General features: G+C 46.0%; 1 protein-coding gene across 1 annotated transcript in view; it reads right to left on the reverse strand.

Moving 5' to 3' along the window:
• The window catches only part of MGAT5 (alpha-1,6-mannosylglycoprotein 6-beta-N-acetylglucosaminyltransferase), a 209,153-nt gene that overhangs the window by 80,773 nt on the left and 105,783 nt on the right, over positions 1-22,597 (reverse strand). Inside the window, 2 exon segments of the mRNA XM_032354087.1 lie at positions 6,098-6,231; positions 22,048-22,181. Of these exon segments, the coding sequence (XP_032209978.1) occupies positions 6,098-6,231; positions 22,048-22,181 (268 nt within the window).

Raw genomic sequence — 22,597 nt, forward strand, 5'->3', positions numbered from 1 at the left:
AGCCCAGGGAGCTGAGGGTGAGTCGTGCATGTACAGCAGACACAGCCTGCCTGCAGAGAGCCCAAATCATCTGATGGAGGCTGGATTTCATCGTAAATGTAAGGTGCTTTGAGTTTAAAATGATGCCACTGGAGGGTTGTGAGAAAAGGGAGTACTATAATCCAATTTACATTTTTTAAAAGACCATTCTGGCTGCTGCTGCCAGTGGGGTACAGAGAACAGAATAAGAAGGCTAGGAACTTAGGGACAGAGAGGGGGGAAAGGTTGCATCACATTTCTGGAAGGTCTGGTGCTGGATTTCTTTGGCCTGTGGTTATGGGACTGGGTGTCATTTCAGGGGTTGCTTTAGAACCACACAGTCTTTGAAGTCTTGATAAAAAGCTCTCCAAATTCAGTGGAGACTAGATTTCCCCATTTGTGTGGTGTGTAGCCGGGAGCAATGTTTTACCTGTGACGTCAATATTTGCCCAGGACTTCTGCTGCACATGGAAGTGACTCAGGCAGACCTTGCTTCCTGGCTTCTGAATTGTGCCCTCCACATGGAACCAACACCCTCCAGGCTAGGGGCTGAGGACAGCTCGTCAAGTGGGGGGCAGCAAGGAGGCAAGTGCCCCAGAGCAGAGGTCAGAACTCTGATCCTGGCTCTGGACTTGTCAGGTCACACGCTGCAGCACCTTGGCCAAGGCCCTCCACCTCCTTTGAATCAGTTCCTCACCAGTAAACCAAGATGGCAAAGGAGGGCTGCTGCATGCAGCCAGGCCGCCTCGGAAGGAATCGGCCAGCACCTCTGTAAATGAGGGCTGCGAAAGGCTCAGAGAATCGTTCACAGGGCGCCCCCTTTTATCCCCCAGCCGTTAGTCATCCAACGAGTGGGAGCCTTTGCTGAATGCTTATTAAGAAATGCCAGGCTCGGCGCCTGGGGGTTTCATTGTGGAGTAACAGGGATTTTGGTGAAGTCACACTTGATTCTCCCATGCACTGCTTATCAACCAGTCTCAATCATACAGAACATAATCAAGAACCGTGACATGAGCTTAAAAGACCCCTGATGACATCCATGCCCAGGACTGCTGGCCAAGTGAGTCCTCCAAGGGAGGCTTGGTTTACCTGGGACATGGTGTCGTTTCTGGGTTGGCAAACTTCTTCCTGTCAAGTGTCAGATGGTAAGTCAGGCTTTGCTGTTCCTGGAGTCTTAGACACAGCTATGTCACACTGCCATTTTGGAGCAAAAGCAGCCCCCAGGCAACAAACCGGTGTAGCCGTATTCTGACAAAACTTCATTTACTGAAACAGGTGGCGGGCGGGCCAGGTTTGGCTAGAGAGTTTGCCAACCACTGACATAGTTCAAAAACTGGAATCTGAGTATCTTTGGGCAGGCCTATACTTGCCCATTCCTCACAGCTCTATCTCCTACCTCATGCTCCCATCAGCGCCCTCTGTGTCTGTCTGGCCCCAGGGACAATATCCGTAATCGCAGCAAACAGTTAAGACAGACCACCTTGAACGTATAAACTCACTTAGTCACTGGAGAAACCTAACTATCATCTCCATGAAAAAAGAGGCCGAGAGAACTTGCTGGTGCTCAGGCAGCGGACGGCAGCCATGGGACTTAAACTGGGCCATCTGGCTCCAGTGCGTGTCCTCGACCACTCTGCCATACTGTGCAGCAGGCATGCAAGGTAGGACGCAGGAGAGCAGGTGATGAGAAAGAGACCACACCTGTCGGCTCCCACGGTCCACCACTTACCACAGGTGTATCACATTCTAAGAGGCCAGGCACAGAGGCTGGAAGACAAGGCCTCAAATGTGCTTAGCAGGAAGTGAGACTGGGCCAGGGTGGGTGGAGGGGGTCACCAGAATCAGGCGCATCAGTAGCGAAGACATGACAGTTGGCAGCCTGCTGACAAGCGTAGCAGGAAAGCAAAAGGAATGGGGAACAAGGAATGATGTGTTCCCTGGCTGGCCAGTGAGTCAATGCCAAGCACCTCACGCCATCCCATACCCGCCAAGGCCACACTACCTGAAGGGCACTTTTGTCACCAGCATGTCGGCATGGCCTGGGTACCTGTGTGAAATGCAGGGTCTCCGCCCCGGCCCAGAAGGTCTGCATCAGAATCGGCATTTTCACAGCACGCTGGGTGATTCACATGCAACAGGAAGTCTGAGAAGCCCTGCTTTATGTGGTCACTGTCACTGCTCCTATTTCACAGGCCAGGAGCCTGAGGCTCAAGGCAGTTAAGCACCTCACATGCTGGTGAGCTGGCAGGCACAGGTCTGAAGCCCAGCGCGTCCTTCAGAGGCTATGCTTATGCCCCAGAGGTGCTCAAAGCAAGCCCTTCAAGACATTTACTTCCGTAGCAATTGTGCAACAGGAAGTAACGAGGGCTTCAAGACGGGATCCCAAATACGTAAAAGGCAGACCCTACATCATCATTACAAGATTCGGTTATGCTCCAGATGCTGTTTTTAAAGAAGTATGGCTAGAAAAAATTCAGTTAAAGCCAGACTTCAACTGACTTTAATTTCCACAATTTTGTAAATGTCTTATTTTTACAAAATTGACGAATTTTTCATTCTCTCATGATCTTAATAATAGGATGTGGAAGACCTTTGAATTCAGCCACACTAGACAGACTCTCCTTGTAGGCACATGTTAGCGGGTGCCAACAACCAGTCTGTCCCAGAGGCAGATATCCAGAACACAGCCCCAAGGGTTCCTCGGCTAACACAGACCTCTGCACTTGGGATCAGGCTGTAGGCAGTCTCATTTGATGGTAAGGGTCTTGGACAGTGTTGCTTCCTGAGTTGGTGCCTTTGGGATTCTGGCAGGAAGGTTCCCTTCCACCTCTCCACTGTGCCACTATAGCAGGACAGGACTACGGGGTACCTCTGCCATGAACTGGCGGTGGAGCTAGGGGGAGCTGAAGACGTAGCCCATTCCTTCACAGCCTCTACACTTAACAGATCATGCTTCCTGACAGGTGTCTGCAATGTAGGGAAGACCCATATCCTGACAGGACCACAAGGAACAGAAACCACTCAGGATACTGCAAGGGACTAGAGTGTGATAAAAGGATGTACAAAAGTGTTTCTGCAAAAAGAAAGCTTTGCGGAACTCTGGCCGCTCCTTTCTCTTTCCCCCCACATTGCAAGGTTTGCTTCTGTCCGTCCTCCTTCCGACCTGCTCCTCTCCAGCACCCCACCTCTCTCAGGGGCCGCCTCTCCTCCCTGCAGTTCTGCTCCATCATCCGCTCTACAGCAGCCTCTCCCTTTCCACATCAGTCCGGCTCCTCATCCTTGCACTCCTGGGAGGCTTCTGCCTCAGACTCCTCACGACTCGGGACCTGTCCTTCGGATTTCCATCGCCACGACTCACGGTCCCTCTGTTTCCCAGTGCTACGTGAAGGATCTCTCGGATCCTGCGAGGTTTCCTGAGCCAGAATCATGGCTGCCAGGCACCAAAGAGCTACACTGCCCTCTGGACCAATCAGCCAAGACTGGGTGTGGGGTGTGTGGTGGCATCTCCCACTTGAGTGCCCCAGCAGCTGGGGACAGTCCTGCAGGAGAGGGGATGACATGGAATAGGATTGACGGCACAGCAAGTACCTTCAGGATTTCAGTGAGTCCTAGAATCTGAGGGAGGAGGAGCTCTCCAGAGGGTCAGCTCCAATCCTGCACCTGCCCACACACCACCCCTAAATTCCTCAACCCCCCGAGATGGACAGTGTCACACCCCTTTCCAAAGAGGTCAGAGGCACAGAATATTGGGTAGAGAGACACTGGGGCAAGGGAGAGGAAAAACATCTACAGCTTCCTGCTGGCTGAAGTCAGTGACGAATGCCACCCTGGGAATGAGGGCGCAGGGGCACCCCACTTATGGCCTCCTGTCTTCTGTGCACGTTCACGGGGAGGCTTTGTTGCAAGTAACAATTCTCACATGTTACAATATTTGTAACAAAGCAACAATTCTCACATCCTGTACTGTGTTGAGAAGTTTGACATGTCCTGAATCCGTGTAAAAAGTTCACAGAATTTTCCACCTTTTGGGGCCTTTCTCATCTAAGAATACAGGGCAATGATGATACAGAAAACTGACCACTCCAGATTTGGGGTATTCGGACAAAGGCTAACATAGACAGGCTGCCACTCAGCCTTCTGTGATACTTGGACGACGCTCAGTAAGAGGAAGGCTGGGTCCTCTGCAGAGTGTCAGAGGGACTTCCCAATCATGCCACAAATCACTTGGGTCAGCATGACTAATGCTTCGGGATTCTGACCCGCATCAAGAAAACCATTCTTTCAGTGGTGGTATTACCTTATCCAACAACAACAACAACAAAAAAAGGTGACCAAGAAGGTTTCAGAACCAATTTATTATCTTGTTTTTCTAGGGAAACCGAAAAACTGCCAGAGGCACCTAAAAGGAAGCTGCACTTGGTTCCAAAACAGAAGTGATATAATTGCAAGGTCAAGTCCACATAGACATGCAAACAATTTTCTTTGAGCAGGTGTGGAGGAGAAAAGGGAGGGAGGCCTTTTCTTTCTTTCTTTCTTTTTTTTTCCCCCTAAAAGCCCATGTCTTCTTAAAGCCAGTGTCCTGATTCATCCACTTCACACCTGAGCTGAGAATGAGAACACCCAGCATGTCCTTTTGAACCTGTGTGGCTGAAAGTCAGCTGAAAGATGGTATGTTAACACAGGGCAGGTTCTGATGCAGAGGAAGCTAAGGTGTGTAAATTCATGGGAACATCCTAAATAACCACTTAGAGTCCTGAATGATTTTATTTTCCTCGAGAGAAGAAAATGCAAAATAATATACAGAGGAAATAAATCTTCTTTACCAGCTGAGGTCTCTCAACCTCGGCACAGCTCGTCTTCTGTGCCAGGTTATCCTCTGTTGTGGGGAAGTCCTGTCAGCAGCACCCTTGACCTCTGCCCCCGGAAGCCGAGGGCACCTCCCTCTGTCGTTGCAACTAATATTGGCTCCTGGCCCCCTGAAGGTGACACTGTACTCCTTTGACAGTCACTGTACTAAACTAAGAGAGGATTCTAGATGTTTACAGCAAAGACAGTTACCTGGAATTAAATCAGCTTCCCTGGAAATAGGCTGATTTAATTGTCCTCTAGGCATCCTTAGCATTAGTAAAGAGAGGGCAGCATGGCTTTTACTCTTCTGCACATGGGGTCAGAAAACAAACAGCAGGGAGTTCTTTACCCCATACATCACTTGTATTCCCTCAGTGCTTGGATTTCTAACTTCTTCATTAGAGGAGACATAACAGCATGAGATACTGGTACATGACCATTCTGGAAAGTGATTACTTTCAGGTTTTGTAAGAGGCATGTTTTGAAGTCCTGGAGACTGTTGTGTCCTGTGTAAACATGTCCTCAATCACAATGATGGCACTGGCATACAAAGGCAGACTTCCCAATAAAAAGGTCTGGAGGTCAGGGCACCAGGTCACGCTTCAGTCTGGCTCCCTCTCACTACCTCCCCCAGACGGACTCTGGAAACCATCCAGGAGGCCCCAAGGTCCAATGCTTTTTGGAACCCTGTCTCAAGGTTCCCTGTGGCCAAGAATACTGTGTCGTCCAGGATCTCTTGGAGTAAAGTGCCTACAGTCAGCCATGGCGGGTGGGTGGTTTCCTTTCTCTGATAGTTCAGCCCTGACCAGTACGGGGTTGCTGACTGCAGCCAAGAGGATGTGAAACCCACCACACTCCCCAGAGCTACCCCTAGAGTGCTGCCCTACCCTTACACTGCAGAAGGCTCTCGGTGCAATGCCGTGCTCCAGAAAGATATCCGCCCCCATGGGGCCTTGCTTTCAGAAGTACAGGACAGTAGGAAGCTGTAACGTAACATTTCCAGCAAAGAGTGAAGGCCTTTGCTGTGTAGCCACTGTGCTAACGAGCAGGTACAGCCTTTATTAGATACCCAAATGCTGAACGACCAAATCCCAACACAGCCTTGTTTACTTCTAAGCAGATCCCATTAAGCCCTGGGCACTTGGCTTGATTACTCCCTGGATCAAAGTTAAATTAAATTACCCAACAAGCTTCGTTTTGGAGAGAGCGACGCACACACAGACTGACTCACCTTCCAGAAGCTATCCACTTTGCCATACACAAGGGACTGGTTCTGCCTTTTGATTTCGTTGATGTGGTGAATGTCGCTGGAGTTTAGGTGCTGCTCGACCACGAATCCCAAAAAGCTGTTGTCTGGGGTGTGAGCTGGGAGGCAAAGGAAAGGACAGGGTAGTGAGGATTTTATCGGCAAGAATAAACAACAATTACATGTTTGACAGAAGCCATCATGCACGTAATTAAATGTTCTCATTTTACTTTGGTTCTTTCTTCCCTGGGGAGGGCGAGGCAGGGGACTGCCTACTCCCACATACTCCCAGCAGAACCCTCACATGAGAATGGTCTCCAGAACGGATTAACCTGAACCAAATGCTGAGCTGAGCGGGACAGCCTGCCCGCCCCCACCCCTCCCCCACCCTGTAAAATGCAGCTGTCCAAACAGCATTCTGATGTGTGTTCTCTACCTTCCCATTTGCCCAGCACAAGGCCACGTCTCCTGACAGCGATGCTGCCTTCCAGGTCTGACCAATAAATGGCCAGAGCAGGGCTGAATCAAGGGTTCTCGTGGGGGCGAGGCCGCTGTTGGTAGCCCCACACCATCCGACAGGAAGCACACTGGGGAAAGGGGGATTTGGGGGCAAAACCAATCAGCATCACCCCGACGCCGCACCTCCCCTAAGAATGACTCACTAATGAGAGAGATAATTATGGAACTATACTGAACAGATGGAGGGAATGAAGACGGAATGAAAGGTGAAACTCACTGGGATGTGAGCCATCCTAAGAAGCCACCCACCCCAAGGAGCCGGGTCTAGTCTTTAGAAGAGACTATTCGAGAAGAGAAAGGCATTTTCCTTCTGGATTGCTCATCATGGGAGTTCTAAAACTTCTCTGTTTAAACAGTTGGTCAAGGAGGGTGGGGAAGCAACCCCATACCCCCGTCAAACATTTCTCTCTTGTGCCTATCATTTTAAGAGGAACTGCACAAAGAAGGCAAAACCCAGAAAACAATCCCCTGTAGTTGAAACAGAGACCGCCCTCCGCTACACATTCACTCTGTCCGGAGAAATGTGTTTTTCAGATGACCCTGCAGAGGCCCCACAACATTAAATAAAGCGACTGCTCTGCTTGACTCTGCCCTGAATAGAGCAGCTATAAATAACCTAAATGGAGAGATGCTTGATATTCAGAGAAATCCACACATGTGGCTTCCACCGTACTCCCTCGCAGGTAGGTGGTAAGCACACAGAGCAAGTTGGTTCCTTCGTCTAACTCTGGCTTTCTCAGGACTCAGGAGCTCATTTCCAGGCAGGCGGCCTGCACAGGAGCCCTTAAAGATGGGCAAGGGTAGGCCTGTGGAAAGGCCTAGGTGCCTGAAGCCCCGGACCTCACTCTCCTCCACCCCTGGCGCAGATGAACGAGGGAACGCCACCAGCGGAAAGCCGCGAACTGTGGACACGAAGGAGCTGCATAAACACTGTGTTATCACCATCCAGTCTCCCGGGCTTCTGCCTAATGGGGGTGACAGAATGAGGAGATAATAGGGTTGTGACTGGGGAGTTGTGTTCAGCCTGGCCAATCTGTTATTTCATTTCTGCGTTTTTGAACAAATGCCCAGAGGCAATGGCTGCAGTTGGCTGGAAAGTAAATTAGTGAATAAATTCTACTGCCAACAAGGGGCAGTGGTTGCTTTTGCTTTCTTTTTGAGGAGCTGGTGATGAGGGGCTTTGAAGGAGGATGAGGGAGGGGAAGAGAGCCCCGAGCATTCGAAAGGTCAACAAGGCAGCTTAAAATAGCGCTTTGCAAAACTTTGGGTTAACTGTGAAAATTCTGAAACAGAACCTGACACTTTAAACTCGGAGACTGCATTTTCTCTTAGTCTTCAGAAAATGTTATGTGGTGACTAAATCTCCATACTTTAGATATTGGTTTCCGAAATTCAGTTATCTAGTCCTTAGACGAGCACTTCTCGAGAAAGGTGAAATGTGACTCAATGACCTAAAAACAAAGTCACAGGTGGAAAAAATGAAATACACTTAGAGCTAAAAATAAAAATTGTCAAAGCCCCCAAAGAAAAGAACTGCTATATGCATGTATTTTTGTGTCAAAGATTCCTGTAGCTCAGGGCTTGACCACTGAGAGGGAGAGAGAGCGTAGGGTCCAGTCCAACGCCTTGTGAGAACTGGTGGGCCTCTACTGTTTGAGGACTGTAATTTGGCACTAACTCAATTTTGACACCTCACGAACAATCACAAACACCTGTTCTTTTCCTGAGTTTTCACGCCAGCACTTTATTTACACTCCTTTCTCTGGTCTGGAGGTGTTAGGTGGGGGATGGGCAACCTGTAAGCACCAGTAAGGACCGAGGAGGACCAAAGAAGAAATCCTGCGCCACCACCCTTCACCGGCACTGGTCACACCCTCCATGTGTCTTCCCCGGGGATACTAAAACTGTCATGGGACTCTAGGCAGGGGTGCCAGGAAGGGTCACTTAGCTGCAAACTGCCCCACAGGTGATTTGGAAGTGACTACAGGCCCTGCTGTGGTTTCCTTCCGAGCAGAGGGCCAGCAGCTGGGTACCTGCCTGCTGACATCGTCCCCGAGGGCCCTGGACTCAACACACATGATCCTAAAATCACTTAGAGTAGGTCAAAAGTCCTGAGCTAGCCAAAAGGACCTTTCCACAGAGACTGAACTCTAGCCCAAGCTGTCTTTTTTTTCTCTGTCTGAGACCAGGAACAGAGAGTTGACTTGTGCTAGGAGGTTTTCAAAGGGAAGGTACTCACAAGTCAAGGTAAACTTTAGAAATTTCATCATAAATGGGACACAGGAAATCCTGCACATTTGGAAATCACTCTGTCCCAGGAAATCAACAAATGGGATTGTTTAAATATGGCTAATATTTGAGTTCTATGTGCAGAGTTGGGTTCTAAGCTCTCGATCACGACTGTCTGATTTTATCTTCATGACAACCTTTCAACATGTTCATAGAGGTGAGTAAGTTCGGGGCAGGGTCAGGGGGAGCACTTCGACTACCCTGATCGGCATGATAGGAAATGGTAACATAGGGATTTAGAGCCAAACCAGCTGGCCCCAGAGTCCAAGCTCCTCAAAGCATCCTACATACAGCCTCATCATCCAAATAGTTTATCTTCTGGGCTCCGTGAACTATAGTGATAAACATGTTCCAGCGGGAAAATCACATTATAAGGTGGACCAAAATACACATGAAAGATCCAGAGGGAAGAGTATATATAAGATCAGTTCAGTTTCTTGAGTGACTTATGCTACACATATGGGGGGGGGGCAAGTTGATTCATTTTACATGTGACAAGCAGAAGGGGGGATTTGCTAAACATTGACAGTGGTCTTAAAATAATTCAGGACATGCATTTGTGGGTTATTTTTTTTTTTTTTAGAAAAGCATTATTTTAAGTACTTTGGAAGCATCTATTTACAAATGATTACAAATCAGCTTGATGAGCTTCCTGAGCAGATTACAGCAATAACTTCTTTCAAGAACTACTGGGAGTTTGGCTTGAATAATTCATTCAACCACAACCATTTTAGAGCACTCCTTCTAAAAAAAGCCAGGTTAAATGCTAGGTACTGAGAGATCACAACATCAAGATGAGTTTCTGCCCTCACAGAGCTTACCAAATACTTAATAAATGAGTTCTATGCAATTTCTACCAAGCAGTAATAAGCGTCCTCATTTCAAATGTAATTAAAAAAATTTTTTTAGAGATTTTATTTATTTATTTGACAGAGAGAGAGAGAGAGAGAGAGAAACACTGAGAGAGGGAAAACAAGCAGGGGGAGTGGGAGAGGGAGAAGCAGGCTTCCTGCTAAGCAGGGAGCGCCATATGGGGCTCAATCCCAGGACCTGGGATCAAGAACTGAGCAAAAGGCAGATGATTAATGACTGAACCACCCAGGAACCCCTCAAAAAATTTATTAAGTCAAATTGATCCTTCTCTTAGCACCTGAGCCTCTGAGGTCTGCCATTCCATCACTAAGTCCCAAGCGCTTGCACCAAAAAGTGCAAATATTCATTTTAATAGGTAGTCTGCTGACCTTAACCACAGCTGGCCCTACTGTGGTAGGGATCCCCACACCAGCAGATCACCAGGGGCAGAAACCCCAAAGCCACCTTGGGCTCCTCCCTTAGCCCTCACCCAGTCCTGAGGATGTCAGCTTCCCTGAATCTTAACCCTCTCCCTCCTCCGCACCTTTCTTAGTACTGGCCTCATGGATTCTTGCTGAGACTTCCGCAACAGATCAGTTTTCTTTTGCCCTATTCAAATGATTACTTATTTAGGTTTTCCAGTTATAACAGAAATAGATCCTCTGGGTAAAACTTTTTTCCAGACAATAGAAAAAGATGTAAGAAAAATAATAGATCATCTATCACCTAGAAATAACCATTATTACTAGATTTTAAAATAAGATTTACTAATTTATTTTGGGGGGAGCACATGTGGGAGTGTGTAGGGGCAGAGGGAGAGACAGAGAGAAAATCCTCAAGTAGACTCCCTGCTGAGAATGGATTTCCCCCCGCCCCACCGCCGCCCTGACATGGCGCTTGATCCCAGGACCCCAAGATCATGATCTGAGCCTAATCAAGAGTCAGAGGCTTAACTGACTGAGCCACCCAAGCAACCCATGGATTTTTTAAAAATAAATACTCAAATCAAAACTGGATCCTACTATACCTACTCCTTTGTAAACCTTTTTCACTTACAAATACACCACAGGCATCTTTGGGGTTAATACACCACAGCTCATCACTGCTTGTTAACTAGTACAGTATTTCAGTGCATTAATTCCTTCCATCAGCTGGGATGCCCCATGGTTCTGGACCGCCAGCAATGTTTTATGGAACCACACTTCTCACAGGCCATGCGATTCTGTTTCATTCAGGTGGCTGGACTGGTGCCAGTCCTGACCCCTCGGCTGCCCCCACTCCATCCTCTTCCAAGGATGGGCATATGATATAGAAACTCTTTGTGACTATGGTATGATCCAAGACCCACCAATCACAGCTGCTCCAAGACTAGTCAGAGCTACTTTTGAGGTCAGGGTGTCTCTGTTATAGTCACCACATTGGCAGGGTGGAAGTTGGGAGCTGCAGACGTCATCTGTGTGCCCACGTGAGAAGGACGCCGAACCAGAGAAATACAAAGCCAAGAGAGGGAGATAGTAAAGATCCTGCTAGCCCGAATCCAGCTCAACCCAAAGCTGGTTTCAACAACTCCGAGGGACAAAAGTCAACGACCCTTTGTGACCGAGTCTACAAGACAGAAATCCTGATTAGTCCACCCTAGAAGACGTTTAGGACATTTCTAGTTCTTGACTATCAAAATCCACTTGTAGTGCAGACCACCATGCTCCTGTCACTTCTGCAGTGGATTTCTGAGTGCTCTTTCTACCTTCAGCCTTGCCCTTCCTCCTTTCTGCTCCCTGCTCCATCTGGCACAGCCTGTGTGCTGCCCGACAGGGCATTCTTTGCAACAAACATGGAACTGCGGTAGTTTCCGGCTGAAAATCTTCACCTCCTCCAGGATGAAGCATGGCCAGCCAACCTGTCATTCTGGCTTCATTTTGGGTCACACCCTGACACTTCTGCTCCATGATGACCTACTCGGAGCTTGTCATGTATGCTTGCCATCTTCTCTTATGCTGGCATGTCTCTCTCCTCCTCCTTCCCTGAAGGCTCAGCTCCATTCATCCTGGTTGAGGGATTCCCTCACTTTCCGACACTGAGATAAGTAGGGCTCCTCTTAGATCATGAAGAGTTACAGTCCCTTTCACACATTATTATCTCGAAGACAGCCTATACGTTCTTTGAGATGGAACCATGTTTTATACTGACTCCCAGAGCGTAGTAGGAAATTGAGCAAATTCTTTTTGCGTGCATGACTGACTAAGCCAATGGGAAATGCTTAATTAACTGGTATGATTGATTCCACAGGTAGGCAGATCTACATTACCAAGCAGCAGAGGCCATGCCTAAACTACTCCAGCATCAGGCTCTTTGCACAAAAGTTCCAACCCTAAAGCCTGTTCTTCATGGGATGAATCACTACCCAAGGCAGCTCATCACTCTGGTCCAGAAACTAGCTCAGGCTTACTAAGTGTTGGTGTTCAAGAAATATTTATTTAATTGATAAACTAACATATCTTTCCAATCTAGGTCACAAAACTAAAGGTGGGAAGAAGGGAAACCAATCAGTGATGGAGAGCTGTAAAATCTTAACATCATGGGTTTCCAAGTACTGCCAATTCATTCAACGGCACATTTATTTATTTTCATTTTATTTTAAAAAATTTTCAAATTTTTATTATTTATTTTTTTTTATCAGCAGCACATTTATTGAGCACTTACTATGAGCCAGAAAACAACTTGGGAAGAGCTGAGGACACATCATTAAATGGAGCAAGCATGAATGTAACTCCCTTCACTGAGCTTATATTCATCTGGGAGACAAACAGTAAAGTAATTCAGTGCTACAGATTAAAGAAAAAATTGGTTCGGTGACCAATACTGAACACTAGTTCAGATATGCTGAAACATCTATGGGTTAAGTGTTCTTTTATGCCTCAAAAAAATGTGTATTGACTGACATGCAAACAGACATATGGATTGAGAGGTCACAGAGCAAGGAAAGGAAGCTGTTAACGACCGAGTCTAGGCTGCGGGTTTCTACTGTACATCTGTTTCACCTTTTTTTTTTGTCTGTCTGAGAACTCTGTTAACAAAGTGAGGGAGGCGCCTGGGTGGTTCAGTGGGTTAAGCCTCTGCCTTTGCCTTTGGCTCAGGATCTCAGGGTCCTGGGATTGAGCCCCACATTGGGCTCTCTGCTCAGCAGGGAGCCTGCTTCCCCCTGTCTCTCTGCCTGCTTCTCTGCCTACTTGTGATCTCTGTCTGTCAAGTAAATAAATAAAATCTTAAAAAGTAAAAAAAAAGTGAGGAAGTATACTGGCCCATCATATGCATGAGGTGCGTGCTGATTCTCACGACGTGACTGGCAAGACAGAAAAAAACTCCACTGACAAAGACAGTGACCTCACATAAGAAGCTATCTGGCTTTAAAAACTACACAGCCAGTGATATTATACTTCAAATTTTACCCAAACTGAAGTTTTTCAAATGGTGGTGATGATGAGTTGAGAGAGAGAGGGAAGGGGTCAGGATCCAAGCTAGGGAAACTATTATGTACAGCTGGGCTGAAAAGATGAGAGCCTGAACTGTTGACAAAAGGCACACCAGAGTAAATTTCTCAAGTGTCAAAAAACAATTTAGGAGGGAATGGACTTCTCAGAAGAACATCACTCCTCAAGGCTGAGACTCAGATAAAGGAACTGTAAGGCTGATCCCATCACTCACTGGCCTGTACTGAAGTAAAAGGCAAGAGTCCTACTGCTGGAAATCGAAGGCCAGAAAGGCAGCTGGAATCACAAATAGCTCCTTTGCTTGTTAGGCCCTAAAAATAAAAATCGTACATGGAAGTGATCTTTTAGCTAAAGCCAAGAGGTTTATTCATTTGCATGAAAGGAAAGTAGTCCATTTCTACAAGTCCTGTTTTGTCTGGCAGAATCTTTGGTCTACAAGCCATTACTTCAAACTGATCACGCAAATAAACCACACCGTGAGCCCCAGCTTCATGGGAGAAAGTCAAAGAGTTAGAATGTCAATGACGACAGCCAGTATGATTGGAACAACTCGAGAAAGCTCAACCACCTGAACACCTTCTGTGGGAAGACACAAAAGGGTAACTTGAAGCCACTGGCTCTAAGAAGCTTTTGTAATGATTTAAAAAAAAAATTGGGGGGGTGTCTAATTGGCACACAATGTTACATTAGTTTCAGGTGTACAACATACGATTCAATACAGAAGCTTCTGTAACATTACATTTGGACAACACGTCTCGCTTTCCCTCACATTGTTGCATGGACTAAAAGAGAACAGGCATTATCGTTCATTTTGACTCAACTGGTATTTTCTGTAGGCCTACTCTAAGCTATACATTCTTCAAGGTGTTGGGCATTTCAGCAATGAACCAGACAAAACCCTTATGTCTCAGATTCCAGGGTAGGAAAAAAACAACACAAAAATAAGAGAAGTATAAATGTTGCCTGGTCATACAGTGAATGAGGAAAATAAAGCAGAGAATGGCACAGGAAATTGGGGGAAAATTGTACTTAAAAGAAGGGGGGGTGCCTGGGTGGCTCAGTGGTTAAAGCCTCTGCCTTCGGCTCAGGTCATGATCCCAGGGTCCTGGGATTGAGCCCCGCATCGGGCTCTCTGCTCATCGGGGAGCCTGCTTCCTCCTCTCTCTCTCTGCCTGCCTCTCTGCCTACTTGTGATTTCTGTCTGTCAAATAAATAAATAAAATCTTTAAAAAAAAAAAAAGGGGGACTTAGGGTTGATCTCACTGAAGTGACAGTTCAGTTAAAAACCTGAAGAAAACCAGGTGGTGGGCATTGTAGAGGGCACGGATTGCATGGAGCACTGGGTGTGGTGCAAAAATAATGAATACTGTTATGCTGAAAATAAATAAAAAATAAATTAATTTTAAAAAAAAACCTGAAGAAAGAGGGGTGCCCGAGTGGCTCAGCTGGTTAAGCACCTGACTCTTGGTTTCAGCTCAGGTCGTGATCTCAAGGTTGTGCAATCGAACACTGCATCAGGCTCTGGGCTCAGTGGGGAGTCTACTTTGGTTTCTCTCTGTCCCTCTCCCTCTGCCCCTATGCCCCAGCCAAGTGTGAGCTCTCTCTCTCTCTCTTTCAAATAAACAAATAAATAAATCTTTAAAAAGAAAAAAAAATGCTAAAACAAACAAACAAACAACCCTGAAGAAGGAGATACAGAAGTCTAAGCGAACAATGTTTGGAAGATGGAATAACCAATGCAAATGTCCTAGGGCAGGAGAAACAGCTGTGGGACTAGAGAGCAGTGAGCCAGAAGACATGTGGTTAGAGATGAGGCAAGACCCGTACTGGTGTCTTGAGGCCAGTGGGATGACTGGCTTTCCCTACAGTGAAATGCCATGGCATTGTGAGCATAGGAGTGCCAGGATCTGACTTACATTTTAACTGACCTCATTTTGTAGCTGGGGAAACTAAGTCCTTTGTTCTTTGTTCATTGATCCAACAAATACTTATCACCACTGACGTAACCATTTCAGGTATGGAGGACTCAGCAGTGACCAGGCTCGTGGGGCTCACACGATGGGACTGGGGCTGGAATAGAGGTGTGAGAGTCCTAGAACAGGAGTGTGTGGCTCAGGGAAGGGAAGGTTCCCAGAGGACAGGGCACCTCCCTGAAGGATAAGCAAGGATGTGTGTGTTGGGGGTGAGGGCGAAGGGCTTCCACACCAAGGAGTACACATACAATGGCCTGCAAGTCCGAGAAAACAAGGCACTCCAGAAGACATGTAAAAGCCAAGTGGAGGCCAATAGCATGAAGCAGGCCAGATGGTGTAAAGAAAGGAGAGGGGCTGGAGGTGAAACGGGAGGGCTCTCAATGAACACCTCTGGAACCCCTGGCCTGTTCGTCACTCCGCTCTAGGACAGCTCCCTGTCTTCACTGTCCCCCGTGTCCACATGTACCGAGAAATGCTGGAACCTCCCCAGCCCTCGACTCAAAGTGCAGAAGGAGGGCACCCAGAAGGTGAACCGTTGGGTGTCTTCAGATGGTGAATGATAGCCCAAGTGCTGCGGGTCCTCAAAAAATTAGTTCACTAATGAATTAAACCAATACGAATGGACTCTGCGTAGAGGACAGGCAACGTTCTCTGACAGTGAAATGAACAGTGAGGAGTTTCCGCAGGCTGCTGAATGTTCTTGAAACCTTCCAATGACGGGATGTCAACCAAATTCTGGGACCACCCCGGCCTGAGCTCTGGGGAAGGAGTCTGGTTATCTCTGCTGCTGGTGCATTTGGCCAGAGCCTCCAGTGAGCGGGAGGGACAAACACAGTCACGTATAGACCTCTCAACACCGCTGTCTTTACATGAGCCAGAGGAAGCTGTGAATGGGTGTGGTGCAGGGAATCAGAGCTATCCAAATACAGGCTAACTCAGGGAGTGAGTCGTCCACTTCTGGCTTTGTTTTCTCTTTTAAATGGTACAGGCAGATGTCCTGCCTTTTACCAAGGTAGGATGCACCTTGTTGGCCAGTGAGAAAAATCAGACAGCTCACCTTCAGGAGTTTAGAAAAAGAAAGACTGAAGGTCGCCGATGGAAATAATGCCTAATTGGAGGGTCAAGCCAAGACCCTGTCAAGCCCAGAAAAAGCAGTGGTTACTTGTCAACAGGAAAAAACAGGAACAAATTAGGAGCTAGTCACTCGATGGACCACAAAACCTCCTAGGAAATCATGGTTTAAAAGAACCTTGAAAAAAATTATCTATGAAGTGAAGGAAAAAAAAAATAAGGAGATCCAGAATTCTATTATGTACTTACAACTATGTAAAAATACAGCCGTGAAAACTATGATAATGTTTATACGTATGGGGGCCCTTTTCCATAGGTGGGGGAGGTTTCTGTTTTGTGGTAGGGTTAATATTTCTCTTCAATTTGATTCAAAAGATAGAGGAAGTCTTTTAAATAAAGTCTTAAAGAAAAAAAAAAAAGCAATCTTGCCATCAGGGTGACTTGAAGGAAGCAAGAGTGGGGAGGCACCAGCAGGCACCTACAGAGACCAGCAGGCTGTCTGGCCAGGCTGGGGAAGCAGCTGGGGAGGGGTCTGGAGTGGGACACTGTGGAGGAGGGCAAAGGGAAGGCAGAGCAGTCTTTGAGCAGGGATAGCTCAGTCCAAGCTGAGCTTTTAAGAGCTGGCTCTGGTGCCAAGAGGAAGGCCTTAGTGCCTAGCCCTCAGGCCGCTGGGAGTGTGGACAAGAGGTGAGTGTAGGAGCGAGGGCTTGCTATGAGGAAGGAGCCCCCAGACTTTACGGCTTCTTGGAAAAAAGTCATCACTCAGAAGTTGTAGGCAAACAGACTGAGCATTGTCTGACCACTCGGGTGGTCCCTATGGAAGCACTTAGGGAGGCATCAGAATGGTCTAGGCTGACACAAAAATGCCAGAATGCAAACAGAATATACACAGAGGACAGCTGCAGTGAAATTCTGAGATCTGGAGCTAAACAATGAAGAAAAATCACGTTTTCCAACTGAGAGAAAGTCTATCAACTTAGTGAGGAGAGGAGTTAGAGAAGAAACAGAAGCAGGTTTATGGTGAGAAGTGTTCCACTCTGAATATTTAAGTGCAAACATGCTCTGGTCAGGACAACCTCATGTCATTGCTCCTAGAGATGCATTGGCAATGGTGCGTTTTTCTCTTCGTCTTCCAGCTCGGCCCTTTCTGACTGGCTTCCCCATCCTCTCTCTGCACTTCACACATGCCTGAACACTGCTAAATCTGGTCAGATGACAGCTGGCCTGGAAGACAACAGAGTTCTCCGAGCACAACATTCCATTCCTGGGGATCTGCGCTTTTCATTTTGCACTGCATCGGCACATAATCCACTACAACTGGGTAATACAGGTGCGTGTATACACACCAATGATATGATGATTACTATCAACCCACATAGTAAACACTGGTAAATATGCTGTGTTTAAGAAAAAAACCAACAGTGCATAAATATAAGTTGATACTTCCTTCTTACACTCAAACCAATGATCTTCCCCTTCAGGTCTCTGGAATAGCCACAGTTACTGGAAGGGTGAGGGAATGGAAGATCCTGTGGGATTGACTGGGTTAGTCCAGGCCCACCGTTTTGTCACATGGGTAGGAAAGGACCCCCTCTTGGGGGGCACCCTAGTTCTCTGTGGACAGGCTTTGGGAGTCACTGCTTTGTGCCAATCTGTCAGCCTGAACACATCAAAATACAGCAAAGGTCTTGAACTGCTTAACTGCTCTCTGGATGTCCACATTTTCTCCAGTTAAGGCAGAACCATTCATGAGAAAGCTTTCCATCAACTTACAACATGAAGGCTGTTCCAACCACAGATAATCCCTGCCTTATCCCACTGTCTCCCTCGTGTATTAAAATGCTGATTTTCTCCTTCTGCATTCCTTTGGCATTTATTAGCTGTGATTTCTTCATGATTAACAAATTTCTTTCATCAACTTTTTGATTACCTTCAAATACAGCTTGCCGTATAAAGGCAAGATCAAAGCTGGATTCTTTCTCTTTATTCTTCAGAGTAATGACGTGGTGTCCTAGCAACTTGAGAAGGGGGATTGATGGACTCTGTGGTCTTCTCTCTTGCGAGGTTCATCCTGGACTCGTACAGTATCCATCACTGGTTTGAATGCAATCCACTGTAGCTACTTTTCTTTCCGATTCTCCAGCTACCTGGTCTTTGGTTCCTACGGCCTTCTGACCCCATCCCCGTGGTCTTCCTTAGCTTCCTTGCTTTCTGGCATGTCGAGAGGTCCCCTTATGAATGTTTCCTGCCCTAGACCTGGAATCAGTATTGATTTGAACAGGAAGCTCCTTATTGAAGGAAAGGCATTTATTTTTAATTTAATAAAATAAATAAATAAATAAATAAATAAATAAAATCTTATTTTATTTATTTATTTGTATGTGAGAGAGTACACGCAGGGGGAGCAGCAGGCAGAGGGAGAAGCAGACTCCATGCTGAGCAAGGAGGCTGATGTGGGACTCAATCCCAGGACCCTAGGATCATGACCTGAGCTGAAGGCAGAAACTTAACTGACCGAGCCACCCAGCCATCCCAGTAGAAGAGGTATTTAAAAGGTTTCCAATCTGAGGGCCAAGGATACTCCTTGCAACTGGACTATCTTTACTTTGGATCCTTTTCTAAGAAGAGAGCTAGGAAATATTTCCCTTTTAAAGAGAAAAGTAAATTGATATTGGTATTTCCTATATTAGCTAGAGATGATACAGTCTTAAATTCTTTAACTACTACCCACCTTTTTGGATACTGAAAATCTGGGCTCCTACAGTATACCTCTAACAGTTTCAAATAACAATGTAAATATTTCCCCCAGTAAATATATGGTCCGAAGACAGAGTTTTAAAGTCACTTGAAGTAATTATTTTCTCTGTGTGGGACATTCACACTAATCTGATAGAACACTAGACATGTTTTATTTTTTCAATCTGTTTTCAGTTGTTAGTGAATTCTTTCTTACTTTCTTTCTTATTTAAAATTACATGAAACATTTACATGGTTCCCAAGTCAAAATAAGGTACATTAAAGAGATAACTACTTTCTGTCCCTGGTCCTGCACGCCTTTCCTTCAGGGGAAGTCACTTTCATTGGCTTGCTATTTTTCCTTACCTTATCTCTTTTAAAAATACAGGCAAATTCATATACGCTAACATACGCACACATTGCCTTCTTACACAGAAGGAAACAAGTTGACCAGCTGCCCTGCATGCTAGCTTCATTACTTCTCTGTCTCCCGGGCATTGCCTCAGAGCAGTGGGGACCGTCCTTATTGCTCCTTCCAGTTTCACAGCAGCCCCCTCTCTCAGGGGACCAAGTTATTCACTCAGTCCCCTAGTATGAACATCTGGGTTATTTCTACTCTTTGCCTATTTTGAACAGTGTCACAACAAATGACCTGTGCACACACTATTTTTTATTTCTGCTCACTTATCTTTGGGAGAGACTCTTAGATATGACCTGCTCAGTCACAGGGAAACTGTGCTCATAGTTTTGCTGTATTGTGACAAATACGCTCCCCAACTCAGGACCATGCTGCATTGTCACTAGTAGGGCAGGAAAAGATGGACGGATCCTCACCATTGGAACACCTATGCTACCAAGTTCTGGATCCTGCTGAGCCTGATGTTTGGGACATGGTATCTTGGTGCAGTTAAAGTATGCATTTCTCTTTATGGTGAGTGAGGGTAATGTGTTTCCAAATCCTTGTTGCAATAAGCTTCTTTTTCCTTGGAATGAGTAATGGGCCTTTGCCCATTTTCCTGTTGGATTATGGAACTTTTCCTTCAGTTTTTAGAAGGTCTTTATATATAAAGGATATATATATCTATATATCTCTATATCTATATGATACCAACCCATCAAGATAGAACTTGCTTATGTTTTTGCCATACAGGTTCCTCTCCTTTTTTTTTTTTTTTTTTAAGGCAGGCTAATGTTTCAATTTTCTCCCCTGATTACTGCTGAATTCTGAGTCAGTTAGGAAATTTATCCCCTTCCCAGGTTAATAGGAATTAATCTATGTCTTCATCTTTAGTTACATTTTAACCAATGGCTTTCTTTCAACAAAGTTAACCAATACTGCTGAAATCTTCCATTCATGGAGAACAAAACTGGTTTTTAGGACTCTGAATTTCGACATTCTGGAAGAGAACTTTATACTTTCTGGAAACACTTCCTATTTCTATTCCCTGGACACAAGGCAACACCATCTTGTAGATGACATCTACTCAGCATATCATTTGGGCTAATCTGGCCATTTTAGAAATGCCTAACATTTTCCATGTGATGTAATGCACAGGTTACTTCTTGCATTGTTCTGTACCACCTCATCTCAGCCCCTCAAAAGTCATAGAATAAAGCCAAACCAAAGGCCAACTCCAATCATACCTCATACCATGCTGATCAGCCATCTGTCACCCAACTCACCACATAGTATTCTGTCCCCTAAACTGTGCCCCCAGGCTTGCAATAGCAGGATGATAGAGCTCCAGGAACAGTAATAATATCTGCCACGCATATAACATGCTCTTGCAAATCCTTCTGAGCTGAAAAGAACACTGAACACTTGACCGTGAGCTGATTCTTACATCCGCATCCTCCAAATGCCCTAACCCTTCTTAATTCTACTGTCTCATACGTCACGTGCCAGGATTAAGTGCAATGTGTTCTTTGTTATGTTTAGTGAACCTGAGAACAGATTTGTCTTTAGGTGACTGCACACAAGGGGGGAGAGGCAACCACACAGGGAAGAAGTAGGCCACGGGTCCCTTGGGTCTTAACAAAGGAAACAGACTCACATCTCAGATACTGATTCTAGGATGAAAATCTCTGGATTATAATTACTCTGACAGCTTTGGAATGGGAATTCTCCACTTTGAGCATCCCAAGGAAGTCATGTTCAATGCGTGTGACTCTTCCAGAGAAGGACTTCACCTCACCCACTGAGACATGCAGACTTCAACTCGAAGTTTATTTTGGGCATGATCACTACCCAATTTAGAAGCTTTCTTCACAGGCCTCAGCTAATCATCAATGAAATGAGGCTTGAGGCGGTACACTGAGAGCAGCGGTAAGAAATGGTCAATGTAGGAAAGGGAACATGACGGAAACAAAAATGTGAAGCACCTACCACTGTGGCCAGTTCATCATTTTGGAAGTGTTCGCTACAACACCTCCTGAAACTGTCACTGCTGTTGGCATCAATGACACCTTCTGAGCCAGAGCAAGTGAGATTTCATTCTGGTGCCAGTGATTGAGAAGCTGATTAAATACGGAACAGAGTCTAACATAGTTTTATTAAAAAAAAAAAAAACAAAACTGACTTTTTTCTTTGTAAGGGTTGATGCTTAAATAATTAAGGTTTTTTTTTTTTTTTTAATCTATCTACATGAAAGACCTCACTGCTCATCAGTCATCAGGTGGACCCCACGCAGCATCTATGCGGAATGAAACGTGTTTAGTGCCTGCCAAGCCAGAATCCACCCAGAGTCCTTGCCCAAATGCATTTTAGTGATACTTCATCTGGAACGTTTTTTTCCCCTCAAGAACATTTCTAAGGCTTTTCACAAAGTGCTCACATGGCCTTTCAATGCCAATTAAACAACAACAAAATCAGTTATTCCTCAGGGAAAGGTTCCACAGCACACGTTTCTACAGCTAAAAGGCCTGAGAATCACAACCCAAAATAGTTTCTTTTCCCGTTTATCTTCGGTGGCATTCTGGAAAGCAGAGGTGAAGCGTGAATACTCACGGAACATGGTATAAAACTGCTGCGGATTTAGATTCCATTTGCCCCAGGGTGTCTTGTGGCCTTTGGACTGGGCATAGTTAGCATGGTTAAACTCTGGCTCGGTACCAAATGAATCCAGGACTCGGAGCATGCACCTGAAAGGAAAAAGCAACATGGATAAAACTGCAACTTTTGACCCCGAAGCTCAAAAGGCAAAAGTTCGGGGTACCTGGGTGGCTCAGTCAGTTAAGTGTCTGTCCTTGGCTGGGGGCATGATCCTGGGGTCCTGGGATCCAGCCCCTGAGCATGAGCCTGCTTCTCCCTCTCCCTCTGCAGACCACCACCCCTGCCCCACTCAGGCTCTGTCTCTACTAAATAAATAAAATCTTCAAAATAAAAAGGCAAAAAGCTCTAACCCCTCCTGCAAGGACTACCAAAAATGGACAAATAGTTTTCATCAGAAACACGAGTGGGTGGGAAGTGAGAGACTGTGGAATATATATATATATACCAAACATCTTATGTGTGACTTCTGAGCCATCACACACAGAAACATTTTGCTACAGATTAG

Source organism: Mustela erminea, chromosome 8 (genome assembly GCF_009829155.1).
Source record: "Mustela erminea isolate mMusErm1 chromosome 8, mMusErm1.Pri, whole genome shotgun sequence".
In the NCBI taxonomy this organism is placed as follows: Eukaryota; Metazoa; Chordata; class Mammalia; order Carnivora; family Mustelidae; genus Mustela; species Mustela erminea.